We start from the raw sequence: 18,972 nt of genomic DNA, 5'->3' as shown, positions 1-18,972 counted from the left end.
GGATGGCGCAAGCAAGGAAGTGGTACTTGTCTGCAATTCACCTCACAGGGTCTCTCAGCGTAATAGCAGACTCTCTACCAAGGAAAACAACAGCCTCAACAGAGTGGATGTTGGACAACCACTCTTTTCAGACAATAGCCAACATGTTTCCACAACCGGAAGTGGATCTGTTTGCCACATACGAGAATCACAAACTCCCAGTATATGTGTCTCTGAGCTTGGGCAATCAAGCAACAGCAAGAGATGCCTTCCTACAAGACTGGAACAAATGGAGACGAGCTTGGACAGTCAAGCAACAGCAAGAGATGCCTTCCTACAAGACTGGAACAAATGGAGGACAATATATCTTTTTCCTCCTTTGTCCCAGATTTTGAAGGTTTTGAGCAAGCTGCTAACCTTCAAAGGAACAGCTTACTTAATAGCCTCAAATTGGCCAAACAGCCATTGGTTCTTATTACTTCAACAACGGGTGAAGAGGTCAATTCCATTATCGCCCGCTGTTCATTCCCAGACATTAGGAGGGAAAGTCGTCTACGCATCCTGTTTTCTGAGCCGAGACCTTCATGTATGGATTTTTAAAATATTATCCACCATGAAAATTACTCAGAATTACTTGCCCAACATTGCTAGGTACCTAGTGCAAAAATTACGGACATCATCTATCCGGCAATACCAGTCCATATGGAAGATATGGTTAGATTATATCCATACTGAGAGCCAAGTTAAGATTTCTACGGAAACACATTTAAATTTTCTTATATATCTTTTTGAAGACAAACACCTTGCTGTTACAACAGTCATGGCATACAAGGCAGCATTAACAGAACCCTTGCTTTATGGATTTGGGATTGACTAGTTTAGAAGGTGTCACTTCCCTTCTGCGGTCTTTCGTGCTACAAAGACCATCTCCCAAAAGGCTTCCAATTACTTGGTCCCTGAAAAGCTGCTTAGACTTCTATCAACCCCTCAATTCAGAGGACCCAATACAACTACAACTCGCTACAAAAGCGTGATCTTTTTGATTGCATTAGTATCAGGAGCTCATATTAGTGAACTGGGCTCTCTTAGATGGGGATGATACACCACACAAACAGCTGACCATCAGTTATTATTGTCCCCTGGCCCATCATTCCTGGCCAACAATGAGGATCCTTTAACCCTTAAACGCCGAGCCTCTATTTACAAAAACGTCTCCCGTATGCGGTGGCGTTCGGTGAGTTAAGCGCCGAAGCTGAAAAAAGTTTTTCAAAAAATCACAGCACGCTTAGTTTTTAAGATTAAGAGTTCATTTTTGGCTCCTTTTTGTCATTGCCTGAAGTTTAGTATGCAACCATCAGAAATGAAAAAATTTCATTATCATATATAAATATTTAAATATATGACAGCGCAAAAAAAATTTTTCATATATAATTTTATACAAATCGCGCTGTGAGCAAAACGGTTAAAGCTAATGGGTTATTTTGTTTTTCTTTTTATTGTACACTAAATTGCGATGATTTTGGTATATAACAAATTGTAAAACGATCAAAGCAACACAGAAAAATATTATCACAAAATGATGCATGAATTAAGTAACTCAGACGTAAAATGTTTTTTTCAAAAATTCACCATAAATCTGGAAATATTGTGCTAGAGACTTCCCGTCTGTTGAAAAATGAAGGTAATTGATTGAATATTACTAGACTGTAAGTGTTTTAGCTTACAATTGAAGTTTTCACTTTCGGTCGAGATAAAGTTGACCTAGTAGAATTTTTCTATTTATCACTTTATATGGAAATATTTCAAAACTGATAAAAGCTACAACCATGAGTTATTTTCTGTTGTATTGTACATGAAAATGCACACATTTTCATATATAAAACTTTATGTAACGACTAATATAAAACGGTGCAAATATTACGACAACGTGGCTCCTTTCTGAGATGTTCGGTTACACGATACTAGGAAAGGAAAATGTTTTTTCAAAAATTCACCATAAATCGAAATATTGTGCTAGAGACTTCCAATTTATTGCAAAATGAAGGTAAACAATTGAATATTACTAGAATGGTTTTAGCTTACAATTGCGTTTTGACCATTTACGGTCGAGTTAAAGTTGACGAAGGTTGAAATTTTAGCAGTTATCGTGATTTATGTGAAAATATTTCAAAACTGATAAAAGCTACAACCACGAGCTATTTTCTGTTGTATTCTACATGAAATTGCACACATTTTAATATACAAAAGTTTATGTAACGACTAATGTAAAACGATGCAAACATTACGACAACATGACGAAAGAATTTCTGAGATGTTCGGCCGAGTTACCGCGTGCAGACGTAAGGAAAAAGTTTTTTTTTTTTCAGAAATTCACCATAAATCGAAATATTGTGCTAGAGACTTCCAGTTTGTTGCAAAATGAAGGTACATGATTGAATATTACTAGAATGTAAGAGTTTTAGCTTATAATTGCGTTTTTACCATTTCGTCGAGTTAAAGTTGACAAGGTTGAAATTTTGGTGATTTATATGAAAATATTTCAAAACTGATAAAAGCTACAACCATGAGTTACTTTCTGTTGTATTCTAGAAATTATGCACATTTCCATAAATAAAACTTTATGTAATGACTAATATAAAACGGTGCAAACATTATTGGCGGTGTGTAAAAATTCACCATAAATCGAAATATTGTGCTGGACTTCCAATTGGTTGCAAAATGAAGGTAAATGATTGAATATTACTAGAATGTACAGTTTTAGTGCACCATTTTGGTCGAGTTAAAGTTGACCAAAGGTTGAAATTTTGGCAGTTATCGTGGTTTATAGAAAATGTTTCCAAACTGATAAAAGCTACAACCATGGGTTGTATTTTGCTGTATTTTACATGAAAACATATATAAAACTTTATGTAACAGCTAATATAGAACGTTTACGACAAAATGTGAAAGAATTTCTGAAATTTTCGGCCGAGTTACTTGTTCTTTTTCAAAAATTCACCATAAATCGAAAACCTGTGCTAGAGACTTGCAATTTGTTGCAAAATGAAGGTAATGATTGAATATTACTAGAATGCTTCAAATTTGTGGCAAAGTTGACCTTGAAATTTTTTAGTCGTCCAACAGATAATTTTAGTCGAATGATACGTCCAGTAGGCGTTTATGGGTTAAGAATGAAATCGGGTTCGTATTGGATAAAAAACTCAATTTAGCAGACAAGACATTATGCCCAGTTCCAGCACTCAAGGATTACTTGGAAGTCATGGCAAACATCCTAGAGTGTCCGATTCTCCTACACCCTAGCACAAACTAACCACTCTCCCTACGAGGGCTTTTGTAAAAAAGGCAAATCCAGGTCACACTATACTAGGAAAGTAAGTGCGCCAAAGACGTACTTCTTCAGAAATATCTCTTTCAAAGAAGTCTCTGAATGTACAGGGTAGTCATCAAAGGCAGTATTTTTAAAAAACATTATTGCCACAAGCTCGAACAAATTCGACTACATTGTGTATCAGTAGGTGGCATCCTTAGTCCTAACCCCTAGGTGCTACAGCAGAAAACGAGGGGTCTTATTGACGGTGTGTATGCTAACTATAGCTGGGAGAAGGGCAACAGTATTGCAACAAAATCCAGCATGCTTAGGTAAGCCACTGTCATCCTAAAACATAAGACCTGAAAGTATTTGGAATAAAGGAAATTTGTGGCTTGACCTTGGACCAGAAGTGTTTTTCCTTTGGAGTGTTTGGATTAAAAATTAAGAGTTTAAGCCTTTTACATCACCTGTCAATTTCTTTGTAAAACTCCTTGAGGACGAAACAAGCAACTACGCTATCAAAAAACAGGAAAAACCTATTTTTGGTAGTCGCTGTTGAGTCCTCAAAACCCTCCCACTTCCCTGACAAAAAGGCATAGGATTTGGGCAAGGGATCATCCTGCATTGACCAACAGAAAGTAATACTTCTTGGTCTCCGCTTCGGGTCTGTTGTTGACACTGCTGCAGACTGCGCATGCGCATCAATCACTTCCATTTCTAAGCATGTTTTGACGATGGAAGAACCTGGATATACAGCCTCGCTGTAAAGATTTGGGAAAGTGCCCCCTTATCTTGAGTCCATTATATACTCCATCAAGTGTTACAGTGTTTATCATTATGACACAATACCCAATTACGAGACCAGCTATGGTATCAGAGAATTCTTTGACATTAGTGTGGCCACCCATGGAGCTCTGGTAGACCATGGAGGGTAACTCCTTGAGGACTCAACAGTGACTGCCAAAAATAGGTTTTTCCTACGTCAAAACCCATTTATTATTTAAGTAGTTTTGCTATGTTCTTACAACAATAGAACCCTTGTGTTACACACATTAACTATCCAAAATTGACATAAACAGAGTTGGGTACTTCTCAACAGAAAAAGAGTCCAATTATTGCTGGTTTTCACTCATTTTTTTGCCAGCCTAGAAGGTTCTTGTAGTGAAAGTCAGAAAACGGTATACAATCATTTTTTGAACTGCCAGATGTGGGAGTTCTGGAGATATACCTGCATTAGAATGATCAGATGAGTGGAGAGAAAGAACATGAGCCTAGCCTAGGTGAGACATTTGGTTCATGGATAAACTTTTCCCTCATTACATGGTGGGATGTTCAAGGATGACCCACTGCCACATGTTCTTGTCCTTGTGACTGCAGAAGTTTTTTTCTTAGCAGTTAACTTATAAAACACCCTACTGGCTTAAGCCTTTGTTCCTTTCTCCCTCTTGATAGCAGTGTTCCACAGCATTTTATCATTACGGCTCATTCATGTGATCCAGGCAAAGTCAGCCATCATCAAACAGTTTTTGATGGACTTTTTCCTGGCAAAGTGGGTTGGAATGGTAGAAATATTCATATCTCTAGTCAGTATTCCTAGCATAGCTGACTGTACTTTCTTGTGTGAAAGCATGACTCCCAAAGGCACTGTTAAGGATTCATATTTATTTATTACTTTCCTCATATCCTTTTAATTGTTACATAACTGTGGTCAGCCAGGGTCAAGGAATGAAGGCATATAAGGAATGAGATGAGAGTTTCCATTAGGACAGTTTGTTGCTCTTGTTATCTAATTACATATTTATGGGTTTTAGCAGCAGTGCAGTACTCACAACAAGAGTTTGTATCTATAATATTTTTAAATTATTGTAAATAATGTAAGTGTTGATAATTCCATGTTTACCTCAAAGGAAAAACAGATTTTTTGCTGTGGTGTTTTTAATGTTTTGTGTTCTTAGATCTAGTTATTTTTCACAAACCTGTATTGATTTAGGTTTTACCTTAGTTATAGCTAATGCTTAAACCCAAGTAAATGGGATCATTAATGTCTGTTACTCATGATTTCTGCAGCCCTCCGACTTGCACTAGGCCAATTTTACAAGGATGATATTGTGGTTGAAGCTGCCCAAGTTATACCGTTGCTGGCCACTGCCTTACTTCTACAGATGGATCCTCTTATTGAGCAATGTACCAGCATTATGATGGAAACTATCAATTTACAGGTACCATTCAGAATCTTTCAGGGACTTAAATAATCAAGACAACATAATATTTTCACATGCTCTATCAGGTACTGGTAGACAATAAACCACTCAAAGAAAATAAACAACCCGCACTGATAGGCAACCACCTGTAGATACTAAGTTAAGGTGAACTGACTGTAAGGGACAAGTCTACTTTACATCTAATTACTGCTTATCCCACTAGTTTTTCTGCAAGGTAGATGATCTTCCCAGAATTGTAGAACTATTTTTGATGTGCTTCATATTTTATCATCATAAGTAATCTTCATGTGATAGTATTCCTTTTATCCCATCTTTAATTTCTGTAAATGATGGCAAAGTAATATACTGTATTCTATTTGTGTTTATCCATCTCTTGTTTATGTATAGCTGTGGTTCACAACCAGTATGATTAAAGATTGGTTTCACAACCCTTTCTGATTTTGATAAGATACTGATGTTGATTAAGAGAAATAGTCAATAGTTGATATCCTTATACTGTACTGTATTGTTGTTTCTGTTTTTACCATTGTTGTAATGAGGTATTGTTCATTAACAAGAATACTGAAATTTATTCTGTTGTATAATTCCTAATTGTTCTAATGTATAATTGGTTTATTTCCAGACTGTACTACAGTACCATGAAGCAGCAAGAAGATATGGAGTAGTGGAGGTTGATAATGCTTGCAAACAGTGGTTATTACACAATCTACTTACTCAGGTGAGGTTTTTATTAAAGATGCAAAGTGGTACACCATTTATTTAGTGCTGCTGAAACTAAATTCTGATAACTCTTTATGTGGTAGAAACATAATCATTTGGGATGAATCTTACTTAATGTTAAAGTTAGCTTTATTCTCTGCGCCCATAGGTGAGTTGGCATTCAAAAGAAGAAAATCACTTGGCTGACCCAGAAGACTGTTTAGTTCACCTGTTCTCCACCAGGTGTGTTCGAATGTTTTAGCTGTATTCAGAATTCTCCATGCCCCCATTGGGTATAGGTCAATTGTTGGTATTCTGTGATTTTTGGCTATTGGCTCCTGATCATGGTACTGCAATTGCAATCTTCATAGGATGTCTTTCACCGGAAGCTAAGAAAATAACATCAGGTTATGTAGGAATGATTACCATGTAAGCAGGATGCCAAAATTTGAGTTAGACAACATCATACTATTTGTACCAGCTGATACCGGGGACTGTCTGTAGATGTAGGGATTGGTCTAAGGACTGTAAACTTAAAAGTACCAGATACAGGAAAAGAAACCTGACAGTTGTTTCTTCCCTTACTCTGGCCCTTCATCTGTACTTAGACATATTCAGTCTATTGCTGTGCCTAATAATGTATCTATTATCAGCACCGAAACCAAAGATTGTTAATACTCCACCTTCAGCCAATCCCTTTATCAGGTTCAGGGAAAATCTGTAGATTTGAGCAAACCAGGAAAATTTCTTCCTTGAGGCCCTATCTGAACAGGATCATTTTGCTCATTCTTTTTTAGACTGAAACCTAAAGTGCTCTCCTTTTTGGTTCAGGAAAAGCTTATTGAGAAACTAGAACAGTCTTTTCTCATTCCCAGTAGGTGTCAGTCTCCCGCCAGGGGACTGCCCCTGTTGGTTCAGTCTCTCAGGGAGATGGGTTTCTGTGCTCTCTGACTCCTACTTCTTTTTTTCATGGTTTGAATCCCATTTAATGTGTTCGCCGAAAGATCGCTTTGGTAAGTGTTAATCTTCTCACTGTATTTTGACTTTGCCATCATCAGTAGCTAGTAATGAGTGCTAGAACTGATAAGAGTAAGAATGTAAGAATGTAGGTATAGACATTGTTATTAATGATAATATCCTGTAGCAAGTTGTTCTAACTCTGTTATGTTGACCCAATTAATTGTTGAACCTACATTGTCTGCATCTATGTCTCATTCTAACTCTTTCTCTGCTGTTCCTCTGCCTCCTCAAAATGCACCTGTTTGTTCTTTACATGCTGTTTCCTCGGTTATTGGAAAGCCTCCTTCTTCAAATTTTCGTCTTTTTTCCCATTTTTATGGTTACAGATTCTACTGTTGTTTTGAAATTTTGATACTATTCTAGCTACTGCCTTACTTTTTAAAGTCCCCGTCGCCTATGAACATTCTTAAGCCAAACGCCCTTTCTTCCCAGATAGCTTTCGGATGAGGTGGTGGAGTTAGGTGCAATCTTCGAGACCTCCTCCCTGTTTGTCCCATTTTTTTTGAAGCCTGTTGGCACCTTGTCTTTGCTTTGTGTGACTTGTGTTGCCTCAAATGGACAGATTGCTTTTTGCAGTCTCAAACTCCTATCAAGTTGGAATTTTGTTGCATAATCCCGCTGCTGTTGCTACTCCGACTGGTGGAAGAAGAGTCTGAGTCTCTCCTTTGGTCTTTCAGCTGCTAGAATGTTGCTTTTTGCTTTATCCTCATTTGGTGGAGGAAAGAAATTCTGTAGAGACTAGGTCTCTGTTTTCTTCCTAGTTTTTCAGTTCCATTAAGTCTTTGAAGAAGCTTAATGCTTTTTCATTCAGTTAGAGTGCATTTTGATGAAATATCTTGTATTTTGTTTCCAAATTAGATGCTATCTCCAGCTCTCGTCTTCCTGGTTTTAAAGTCATGAGAGCCATTTCTGGGATGACATTCTTTAGCCAATTGAAACTGTCTTTGGTCAATGATTCTGATTTCTTTGTCATTGTCCCTCCTCCCCCCTCCCTGAAAGAGATTTTCTTTGAAAAGCCTGGTTCTTTGGTCTAATAAAGAGTCAGAGACTTTGTCCAAGTCTTGCCTAAATTATGGAAGTCTTGTCTTTTGACTGAGCTTTCACTTAGTCTCTACCTGCTGCCTCTCTTGCCATCTTAAGGACTTTCAGGTGCCCCAACTCCACAGCTGGTAAGAAAGTTTGGGAGGAGTCCTTATATTTTTATTACTTGACTGGACAAGGCTATTTTGGAATGTTGCTTTTCTCTTTATCCTCATTTGGTGGAGAAAGAAGGTTCTTTAAAAAAACAAGCAATTGGGCTGAAATGACTGACGAGAGGTAACAAACAACCTTTTGACGTTCTCAATAGAGTCTTTGAAACAGCCCTAAGCTGCTTGACAGTTAACACTTTGATGACAACCCAGACAGAGTTTTGGTGCGACAAACCTTCTTCCAAGTCTGCGAGCACTAGTGCTGACGGTTTTCCTGAAGTACCGGAGAGCCACTTCTTATGACAGAGCCGTTACCAACCATCCGTCTTCAAGAAATGATTCTGACCTCCTCCTCTTGTCTCAACCTATGAAGAGATGTGCTCCATCTCACTGCTCTGCTTCTTTGGACCTGATGAAGAGACAGAGACCTTGCTGCTGCTACCTTAGGACCATCGGTCGTCTTGTCTTTTGAACCTGGCTTTCACTGCTGCTACTAACCTGACTGCCTCTCTTTGCCATCTCAACAGACGTTCAGCTGCGCCAGAAAGAAAAACAAACAAAAACAAAGGATAACAACCCACCAAGGGACAATGGACAAGGCGATTGTTCCTACATGGCAAGCGAATGTTCTTACGCTTTCTTTAACTCAGTCTTGAAGAAGAGAGAACAATTGTGCTCTTATCTCTCATTTAAGGTCTCTCCTACTCAAAAAATGGCTGCAGTTTTTGTTTCCCCTTTGAATCACCTTAATCTGTCTCTATTTAAGGCAATAAGGGAGGATATTTCCATACAGGAAAATAAGGACTTTTATAATCCTTTTGGCCCTCCAGTCAAGAATCGTCCTTCATTATCTCATGACTAGTCTCCGGCTGCTAAGACCTTTCATAGGTCCATATCAGGCTTCAGGTAAGAGCAATTCTTACAAGGTGTTTAGAAAGAAATGAAGCTTTATGCCCTCAGGTTCCAATAGGAGGCCTGCCTTAGGCCTTCTGGCATGTTGGAAAGACTTAGGAGCAGAACTTTGGGTGGTGGAGGTACTGTCTCCTTCCCTCTGGCATTATCTCCAATTGCTTTTCCATCTTATCTTCATTCTTCATCAGTGGGAAAAACTTCTTATACTTCAGAAAGAGGTGGTATTATTGCTAGAGAAGAAGGCAAATAGTGCATGTGTCAGAAAATTCGGCAGGGTTTTACAACTGACTTTTTCTGGTGCCAAAAGCATCTGGAGGATGGTGTCCAGTACTGGATGTGTCCAAACTCAACACCTTCATTTGTCTATCCCATTCTCCATGGAATCATTCAACACAGTGCTAGCGGCAATTCAGAAGATGATTGGATGATATCAATGGAAATGCAAGACTTATTTCCACATCCTGGTAAATCCTCAGTCATGCAAGTTCATGCAATTTGTGTTTGCAGGGAAGTTATTTCAATTCAGGGGTCTTTGCTTCAGCCTGTATACAGCACCTCAGGTATTCACTAGGATTTTAGCGCCAGTAGAGGGATGGTGTCACCTTTTAGGTGTGAGAATTATGTATTCTTTAGATGACTGGGTAATGTTGGCCAACTCTTTCAATGGAATTCTGAGGGCCAAGGGTGTGTTACAGTACTGTGCCTAGCTCGATCACTGGGCATCCTGATCAGTTTTCAGAAGTCTGCCCTGATTCCAACTCAGTCCATTCTCTATTTAGTGATGAGGATAGACTCTCAATTTTCAGGCTTTTCCATCAGAGAAACAAATAGACAATTTCTTATCGCATCTAGGAGAATTTCAGCTCTTAAAGAAGCTTCCAGCAAGAAAATGGCTGTTTCTGCTGGGACACATGGCATCTCTGGAAAAATTTGTCAGTTTAGCAAGGTTCAGGATGTGGCCAATTCAACTCTGTTTGAGAGAAACTTGGGACAGGAAGTCTCTGCCAGACTCCCATGTAGTTTCGGTCCCAGCAAGTCTTTGGAAGACTTTAGCATGGTGGAAGGATCACTAGAGACTGGGGACAGGGTCATTCCTAGAGGTAATGACCCAGACCTCAACTTGTTTTCAGACGCTTCAATGACAGGCTGGGAAGCATGCCTGGGATGCCTTCAGATGTCTGGGATATGGTCTCCACAAGAGACAGTGTTGCACATAAACAATCTAGAACTGTTGGCTGTATGGAAGTCCCTCTTTCAGTGTGAACACTTAGCCAGAGGAAAGGTAATAGCAGTATTTTCAGATAATATCACCTCTTTGGCATACATCAGAAACCAGGACTGCACCAGATCAAAGTCAATGTTTCTGATATCAGAAAATTTGCTTCTGTGGGCAGAAGCCAGGAACATAGTTTTGGTTCCACAGTTCATTCCAGGAAAACACGATGTTTTTGGCTGATCAGTTGAGCAGGAGGGGACAAGTCCTATTTGCAGAATTGTCATTACATCCACAAGTCTGCCAGTTGCTGTGGAGTCTGTGGGGAGCACCAAATGTGGATTCATTCATAACATCAATGAACAACAAACTTCCAGTGTATTGTTCTCCATGCCAGAACCCTTAGGCTTGGGCAGTAGATGCATTTCTTCAAGATTGGTCCAACCTAGATGCTTAGGCTTTTCTCCCTTTTGCAGTGCTGAACAATTTTGGGAATCAAACCATTGCAGAATGACTCTAGTAGCACCATGGTGGCCTCAGAGAGAATGGTCTCCAGATCTTTTAGCTCTTTCAGTGGATCTCCCTCATATTCTTCCTTTAAGGAATGATCTACTCAGACAACCAATTTTCATGTGGCTCCACCAAAGCCTCTGCATGCTACACTTAACTGCTTGTAGACTCTCGACCGTCTCCTGCGAGTGAGGAAGTTTTCTAAAGTATCTTGAAAATCTATCCTTAAATCAAGATGAGCAACAACCTTGGCCTTGTATCAGAGGCAGTGGTTTGTGTACTGCTCCTTCTGTCATTCTAGAGGGGTTTCCAGCATCCGCACCTCTATAGGCAACATCATCAAGTTCCTTCAATATCTTAGGTATAGTAAGAATCTTTTCATAACTGCTATTCGAGGATATAGATTCATGCTTTCCTCAGTTCTGCGTCATGTGCAATTGAATATTTTGAATGACCCAGACCTTAAGGAGGTGTTGAGATTGTTTGAGATTGAAGTCCCCAGAATTCAATATCAATCTCTTTCATGGAACTTGGATTTAGTTTTAACATTTTTATCTACAGATCCGTTTGAGCCTTTGAAATCTGCTTCTTTGAAATTTCTGACCATGAAGACTCTTTTTAGTAGCCCTAGCAACTGCGAAAAGAGTGAGCAAGTTACAAGCATTCTCCAATAAAGTAGCCTTTTGTTAAGGAGATGCCATTTTATCATTTGTACCGTTGTTCTGGGCTAAAAATGATGTTAAAGCTAAGCTACTACCGAGAACAGCAAGGATTCCAAATTTAACCTCTTTGGCAGGGAATGAAGAAGAAGCTTTGCTGTCTCCTGTTAGAGCAATTAAGATTTATTTAGAAAACCTAAAGCCTCTTATTATCTAAGAAAACCTGCTAATGTTTTTTTTTGTTAAGCATTTAGTAAGACTAGCGCATGAAAAACTAAATCCAGATCTCTTACCTTTATTGAAGGTAAATATCCATAGCATAAGAGTGGTTGTTACGTCTTTTAGTTTTTGAAGAATATGTCTCTTGAGGATGTAATTAATGCAGCACAGTGGAAGTGCAATTTGGTTTTTGCTCTTCATTATCTTAAGGGGAGCGCACGCTTACATAGAAATAATGCTCCGATTTTTATGGAATTTTTATATGTTATACATATATATAAGGTGATGTTCCTGGAAAAATTTGAGAGTGATCGGATGATTATTTTGGATTTTATTAAAAAATAAAAATAAATAAAAAAATTAAAAATGATTCACCTCCTTCATTTTTAGAGCTATTGCAATGCGGCTTCATACACAGAAAGTATATCACAGTATGAAAAAATAATGGGAAGAGTTTTTCTACTTTTCCTTTTTTTTTTTTTTTTTGGATGGGGAGCAAGGGGGATTTTCCCCAAATTTGTATAATTTGATTATCACTGGTTCCTCGTCAACCTAAGAAAAATCTAGCCCCAAAACAAATATTCGTCTTTCTTTCCTCTTTCCAATGGTATATTTAACTTTAAAATTGGCCTAAAAATAAAATGTAGTCTGCGTTTGAAGTGCAAAAAAAGTGAAAACTGAGAAAACGACTGTAAAGATCAATAAGTGGTTTTTTTGCACTGTGGGAAAAAAACTTATCTTAGAGCATTATTTTGGTTGATTTCTGGCTCCAGGTCACAGCTGCCCTGCCCTCTATAAAAGGTATTATTCGCTCGAGGCGAGGGCATCGGGTACCACCTGACTCATTGTGCCTGGTTTGAATTAAGAAACTAAAAGTTTAGTAGCTACCAGGTTGATATTCTTGACTCATTTTCAGCTGCTTTTACTTGTTTGGTCTTTTTGGTCTTTGAGCTTGATTTTTAAGCCTTTGTCCCTCGAATGAAGAACTTCTCTACCTTTCACTTGTGCCAAACATGTGTTAGTAGTTGAATTTCTCACAACCGAAGTTGTGTTCAATTTCCTCAATATTTATCTCACTCACTGATGGTGCTGAGATTTATATTAATCTGCTTTATTAGCCACTAACTGTAAAACCTACACGATTGGCACTTCATTAAAATATCAGTATCCCATCTATTGGCAGAGACTTCGACCTGAACTCACTTCTGCAATTTCCTACTCAGAACAATACCCACACTAATTTATCTAACTGGAGATCTAGATATAATGAACTTGTCATCATATACTCCCTTTTCATCATCCTTTATTCATTTCATCAACTGTGAGCGTATTTTTGAAGGTAGCACATAGATTGTATTTAGAGTTACTGACAAAAAAAAAAAAAAAAAAAAACCGGCAAAACCTGCGCATAGCGTAAAAATTGAGCAAAGTTGCCTACCACCGACTTTCAACGTTTGGGGGCAACTCAGTGCTTCCACCAGCTGAAATGAAAATTCCTGGTAGTGGCTGCCAAAATTCCTTGATTTTCCTTGACAGCCATTTCATTTTCCTTGATTTCTTCCTTAACTAATTTTAAAGACTACATACAGAAAAAATAATAGTAGAGTACAATAATTTCAAGTACTTACAGCAAATTTCAGAACAATTAGAATAAATAATATATATATATATATATATATATATATATATATATATATATATATATATATATATATATATATATATATTATATAGAGTATATATATATATATATATATATATATATATATATATACATATATATAGATATACATATATATATATATATATATATATATATATATTATATATATATATATACATATATGATATATATATATAGAAGAAGAGAAAGAGTATATATATATATATATACATATATATATATATATATATATATATATATATATATACATATATATATATATATACATATGTAACCAGGACAGAATTCATTTACTTCTTTTTGAAAGTGTAATTTAACGTGGCTCCAACGATCTTTATTCATGAAACGGAGGCGTATGAAAGTTCTCTTCACGACAACACTTACATCTATTTTTCTCCTCTTCTAACAACTTTTCCGAAGTTCACCCACCAATCGCACTTATTCTCAATTAAATCAATTAAATGGACCATTTAAAGAAACGCAATAGTTTCTACATAAAACAGGTTTAGCTATTCAAATAACCCAACAAGAAATGAATAAAACAAAGCAAAGGAGATTAAAATGCATAATAAATGAATTATCGAAAGTTAGATAACTAAACTTGAACTGTAAACACTTCTTGATTAAAGAAGTCTCACTATGCTAGTTAGCCTGAAATATCCAAAACTCACACATACTCCCAAATCAATAATTAGCTTCATGTTAAAACAGTCTACTACATGTTATTCGAACTAGTCCACACTGTCCACCGATAGTCCACTGACATCTGGTCCAAGGCACATCTGTCGGAAGAACTAAACATGACAGAAAACCTAAAATATATAAAATGCAAAACACAATAATGGAAAGTAAATGCATAGCCAGATATGGCAAACGTAATATGACAATAATAATATGAAAGAGGTATGAATATCTGTTATTAAAATCTCCCACACCAGTTCAAAAGTTCATAATGATTAGAGGTAACCGGTAAAAATCACAAGTTCACCCTCCCATAAAACAGAGATTTCAAACTCTACCTTATTCAAAGCCGATTCAAGCCTGGACTTTCTCTCCAAAGCTACTGCCTGTGACAATCGTGCTCCATCACGTTAATGAACGATCAAACTCACTTAGGCAGATTTGGCATAATTTAGGATCAAATCAACGCACGTACTCACGAATATACATAACACTGGAGATCACCTGACTGCAATATTGCTGAGGAATCAAACTATTTGCTGAACACAAAGATTTTGGCTGACTGACGGCTCTGCTTGGTACCATCTCTGCTCCAAAAATTCTTCATCACACCCTAGCATTGGAAGCCGTGAAAATGCATATATGTCTTTAAAAATTGTAGCGCTATCTTTTCTGAAATAGAGCTCGGTCACTACAAGAGCGTCTCGCCCTCCTTAACGGCAAACTAAAACAAAAGCATATGTATAAAACATAACAGAATAGAGCTATGCTCAATTAGCAATGTCTACTGCACTGCAAGCCATGACTGTCACACGCACTTCCAAAGTCACTGGGGTTGAGTTCCGTGAGCCTTGCATGTAATCTACAAACACGAATACCAAGCTTTTACTACTCCCACAACAAGAATTATCAGTAAAATATTTATTAAGACAATTAAAATTGTCGGCATAATATATTCCTGATACCTTCGAACATCACGGAATCGTCAATGTCTTCCAACGGTGGGAACCGTCATTGGTACCTTTGGTTGTAGGTACTCCACTACTAAATGCTCGTTATGCGTATGACGCATAATTATCTTCTCGAACTGTTGAATACAGCAATGGCTAAGTACGAGAAAGTCCGCAGACAAGATTCCTGCAGGATGAATCGAGCTGCCCGACCGATGAACGAATGTCGTCGACTTGTTGCTCTGGCACATCATTGTAACTGCATACCCGTAAAACACGGCAGGAAGAGTACCAGTGAATTCAATGTAATCTTCGCAGGAACTGTCTAAAGTCACATTCTGTCGGAGTCTGTCCATGAACTAATGATAACTCACAACCACCACACACAACCTGCAACTCGGAAAATACTACTGTCACACACACACTTCTCTAACTAAAGCACACTTGTCTTATAATCAACTCCGAACCTTGATATTGATCTCTCCTAAAATGACATGGTCTCTAATCTATCCCATGTCACTACTGAGTTTCCCAAAAACACTCGAAAAAGGTCTAATAACAAAAGGTTTCATGTTACTGAACTAAAGAAACCACTAATGCAAAAGTCAACACTACAATGTGAAACTAATTCCAAGTTTGTATCTCAGAATAATCACGGTCAACTCACTATTACACACAACTCTACGGAACTCACTCACAAAAAAATTCTATCCAAACACTAAAGGTATCATATCTCGTAAAGACATGAGTTCTACTCCGGTTAGCAAACATTTCGCAACACCTGACTAACTTCAACAAAATAGCACTGATTTAAATGGCAATCGCTCCCACGATCTTAACAACTATAACTACTCACAATACAGGCTCCTTTGATTAAAAAAGAAACTGGAAAAAACTAAATACTCAAATACGATCTCCCAAACTCGAAAAAAAAATCAGACTTGTTCATTCCGATATACCATATCTCCCGAGAGTATGGTCGGATGATGAAACACATCATAACACACAACACTAACACACGGGTCAAATCTCGTGAAATTAGCCCATGTCTCAACTCTAAAATCATTCGAAAACAAATGACTAAGAACTTCAACATCTAAAATGAACAATAAGAGACAAAAAAATTAAAAATATCATATATATGCCAAACATTCCATTACATCCCAACTTTCTTAACTCTGAACATGGGTCAATTTCTGTCACTCCAGTGTTTACATCTTTAACTACAAATCTATTCCCTTTGATCTCTACAATCTCAAAGGTCCGTGGAACTTCGACTTAACTTATAATTCAGATCATCTGAACATTCACTTTAACAAACACTCTATCACCCATCGAAAAAGCTTACCCCCGATTTCGCGTTACTTTTCTCTACCATTGCACGCGAACTAAGTTCAAGTTCTTACTGATACGTGCAAATCTTCTCGCTGTATTTATCAACGAAGTGACTGCACATCACCCTGAACCTGCTCATGGTAACAAATCAAAAGGTCCTTTCAACTTGTATCCATACAAAGCTTCTGCTGGAGATATCTTAATTGTGTCATTCATCATAGTATTGATACTATATCGCACTTCATCCAAAGATCTGTCCTGCAATGTGTAATGGAACCCCCACCGTCATGCGCAAAGCTTCGATTACTTTCGACTGCCCTCTCACATAAACTCCATTTGCTTCCAGGTTCATAAGGATTATGAGATTACTTTTATCCCCAACAAATTAAAGACCGTCTAAAGTCTTATTAATAAACTCCACCATTGTCTTTCGTGATCAGACATTCTGGAACACCATCGACAAATTATCCCCAAAGAACGCTATAGCAACTTCTCAGCTGATTGTACTTCAGTGGGAAAATCTCGATAAAGCGAGTCAACCATCAACAACGCAATAATAAAATGTCTATAACCATAAGTGACTCTGAGAAGTTAACAGAATATCCATATGCACTCTCTGAAACGGCCTGGTGGTGGCGGGGATATGAACCAAACGACACGACACTCGTCGCCGCTGGCTTATTCGCACTGCGCGCACTTCTTCAAAGGCTTCACTGCGGAAAAACATATTTTTCCAAAAGAACTTGACTTGATTGTTTTCATACGTCTTGTCTACACCCCGTGAGGAGAACCAAATTTACAATGTACAATGTCTAGGAACTTGCAGTACTAGACTCTGGGCACGATGATTTGTGTAATCTCACCATGCTTCGAGTACTTCAAGTTATACTTAACTTTTCCCTCACCAATAAATTATTTCAATCCCAGACCAGAAAAGGCAATGAGGCACTTTCTTTCTGGTGGAAACTCCCTAAGAAATGCCTAGCATCTGACAACAATTTATCTTCATCTTGCTTTTAAAACCACAAGCCTATGTCCCAAGGACATTTTCACCTGTAATATAACACACTGCGTTACTCTCACTATCACGAATACCAAATAATCTCTCCTGAGACTGCTGACTCACTATTTCTCCTCTGAAGTATGCACTGTAGGAACGTGTATGTCCTCTACATGCGATCTTCTCGAATTACTAATATCAGGAGATATTAGACACCAAAATATTTACTCTCTCTCCTCCCAATAGGATCTGTGTGTATTTCCTCATCCTCGACCGGAAAGTATCTGCTCAATGCATCTGCAACTACATTATGCTTACCTTCAATGTATTTGAGGTTTGCATCAAAATCTCTCAATGTTAGGAACCAACGTGCTCTCTTGGGCGACAAATTTGGTTTATTAAAAAGCTCTAACAACGGTTGATGATCTGTAAAAATCTCAACTTTATTTCCCAACAACAACATCTTAAAATGAACAAGGCTAGAGACGACTGCGAAAGCCTCCTTGTCCACAACTGACATCAGCCTTCGTTACTACCACGCGTTTTGAACTTTCTGCTATAAAAGCAATTGGGTGTAATTTCTTCAAATTTCAGACCAAACATGCACTCATACTTCTGACTCGCGCGTCAGTCACTAAGGTGAACGGTTGACTAAAATCTGAAACTTCAAACCGGTGGGTTCACTCAGAGTGTCTCTAAGCCTCCCTCTCAAAACAATTGTTGACTATCACCCCAAACAAACTTAACGTCTTCGCGGTAACAAATCTGTCAATGGAGACGCTATTGTAGAAAAAATTCCGCACAAAACGGCGAAAGAAACCTGACATACCTAGGAACGAACGAACTGTTTCCCGGTTTGAACTGGAAAATTCACAATGGTCTTAACTTTCTCATCATTCACTCTTAACTCCTTTGTGAGATAACATGTCCCAATAGACAATTTTCCTTCAGAAACTCACACTCATTAATTTGACCTTTAACCTAAAGGAACTGTGAGACTGCTTAAGGACTTCTTTTAACACCTTTAGATGTTCTTCACTGTATCTGTGCAAGGAGAATATCATCCATGTACACAAACACTGACTTTCCTAACAAGCCATGAAGTACTGTGTTAACCAGTCTAGTAAATGTTATTGGGGACCCTGTAATCCAAAAGGCACTTATTAAACTCGTAATGTCCCTTTGGTACTGAAAATGCTGTAGTTATTTACGGCTACTTTACAACTTAAAACCCTGCATCAGATCTATAGATGGACATATATTCTTGCCACCGATCTCAACAAACAAATCAGTAAACAAGCCAGGATATCTATCATCTGGGCATGTTTTTCATTCAATTTACGAAAATCACACAAACTCTGATACTACCGCTTAGAACCGCAAGCAACG

General features: G+C 37.9%; 1 protein-coding gene across 1 annotated transcript in view; it reads left to right on the top strand.

Moving 5' to 3' along the window:
* gcl (germ cell-less) overlaps window positions 1–18,972 on the top strand; it is a 113,381-nt gene that overhangs the window by 52,733 nt on the left and 41,676 nt on the right. Inside the window, exons 5-6 of the mRNA XM_067125240.1 lie at window positions 5,357–5,508; window positions 6,134–6,229. Of these exons, the coding sequence (XP_066981341.1) occupies window positions 5,357–5,508; window positions 6,134–6,229 (248 nt within the window). The remainder of the gene's footprint in view (window positions 1–5,356; window positions 5,509–6,133; window positions 6,230–18,972) is intronic.

The sequence above is a fragment of the Macrobrachium rosenbergii genome, chromosome 23 (assembly GCF_040412425.1).
Source record: "Macrobrachium rosenbergii isolate ZJJX-2024 chromosome 23, ASM4041242v1, whole genome shotgun sequence".
Taxonomy (NCBI): Eukaryota; Metazoa; Arthropoda; class Malacostraca; order Decapoda; family Palaemonidae; genus Macrobrachium; species Macrobrachium rosenbergii.
The sequence above is the reverse complement of the archived record's forward strand: the minus strand, read 5'-3'. Positions and strand labels throughout refer to the sequence as shown.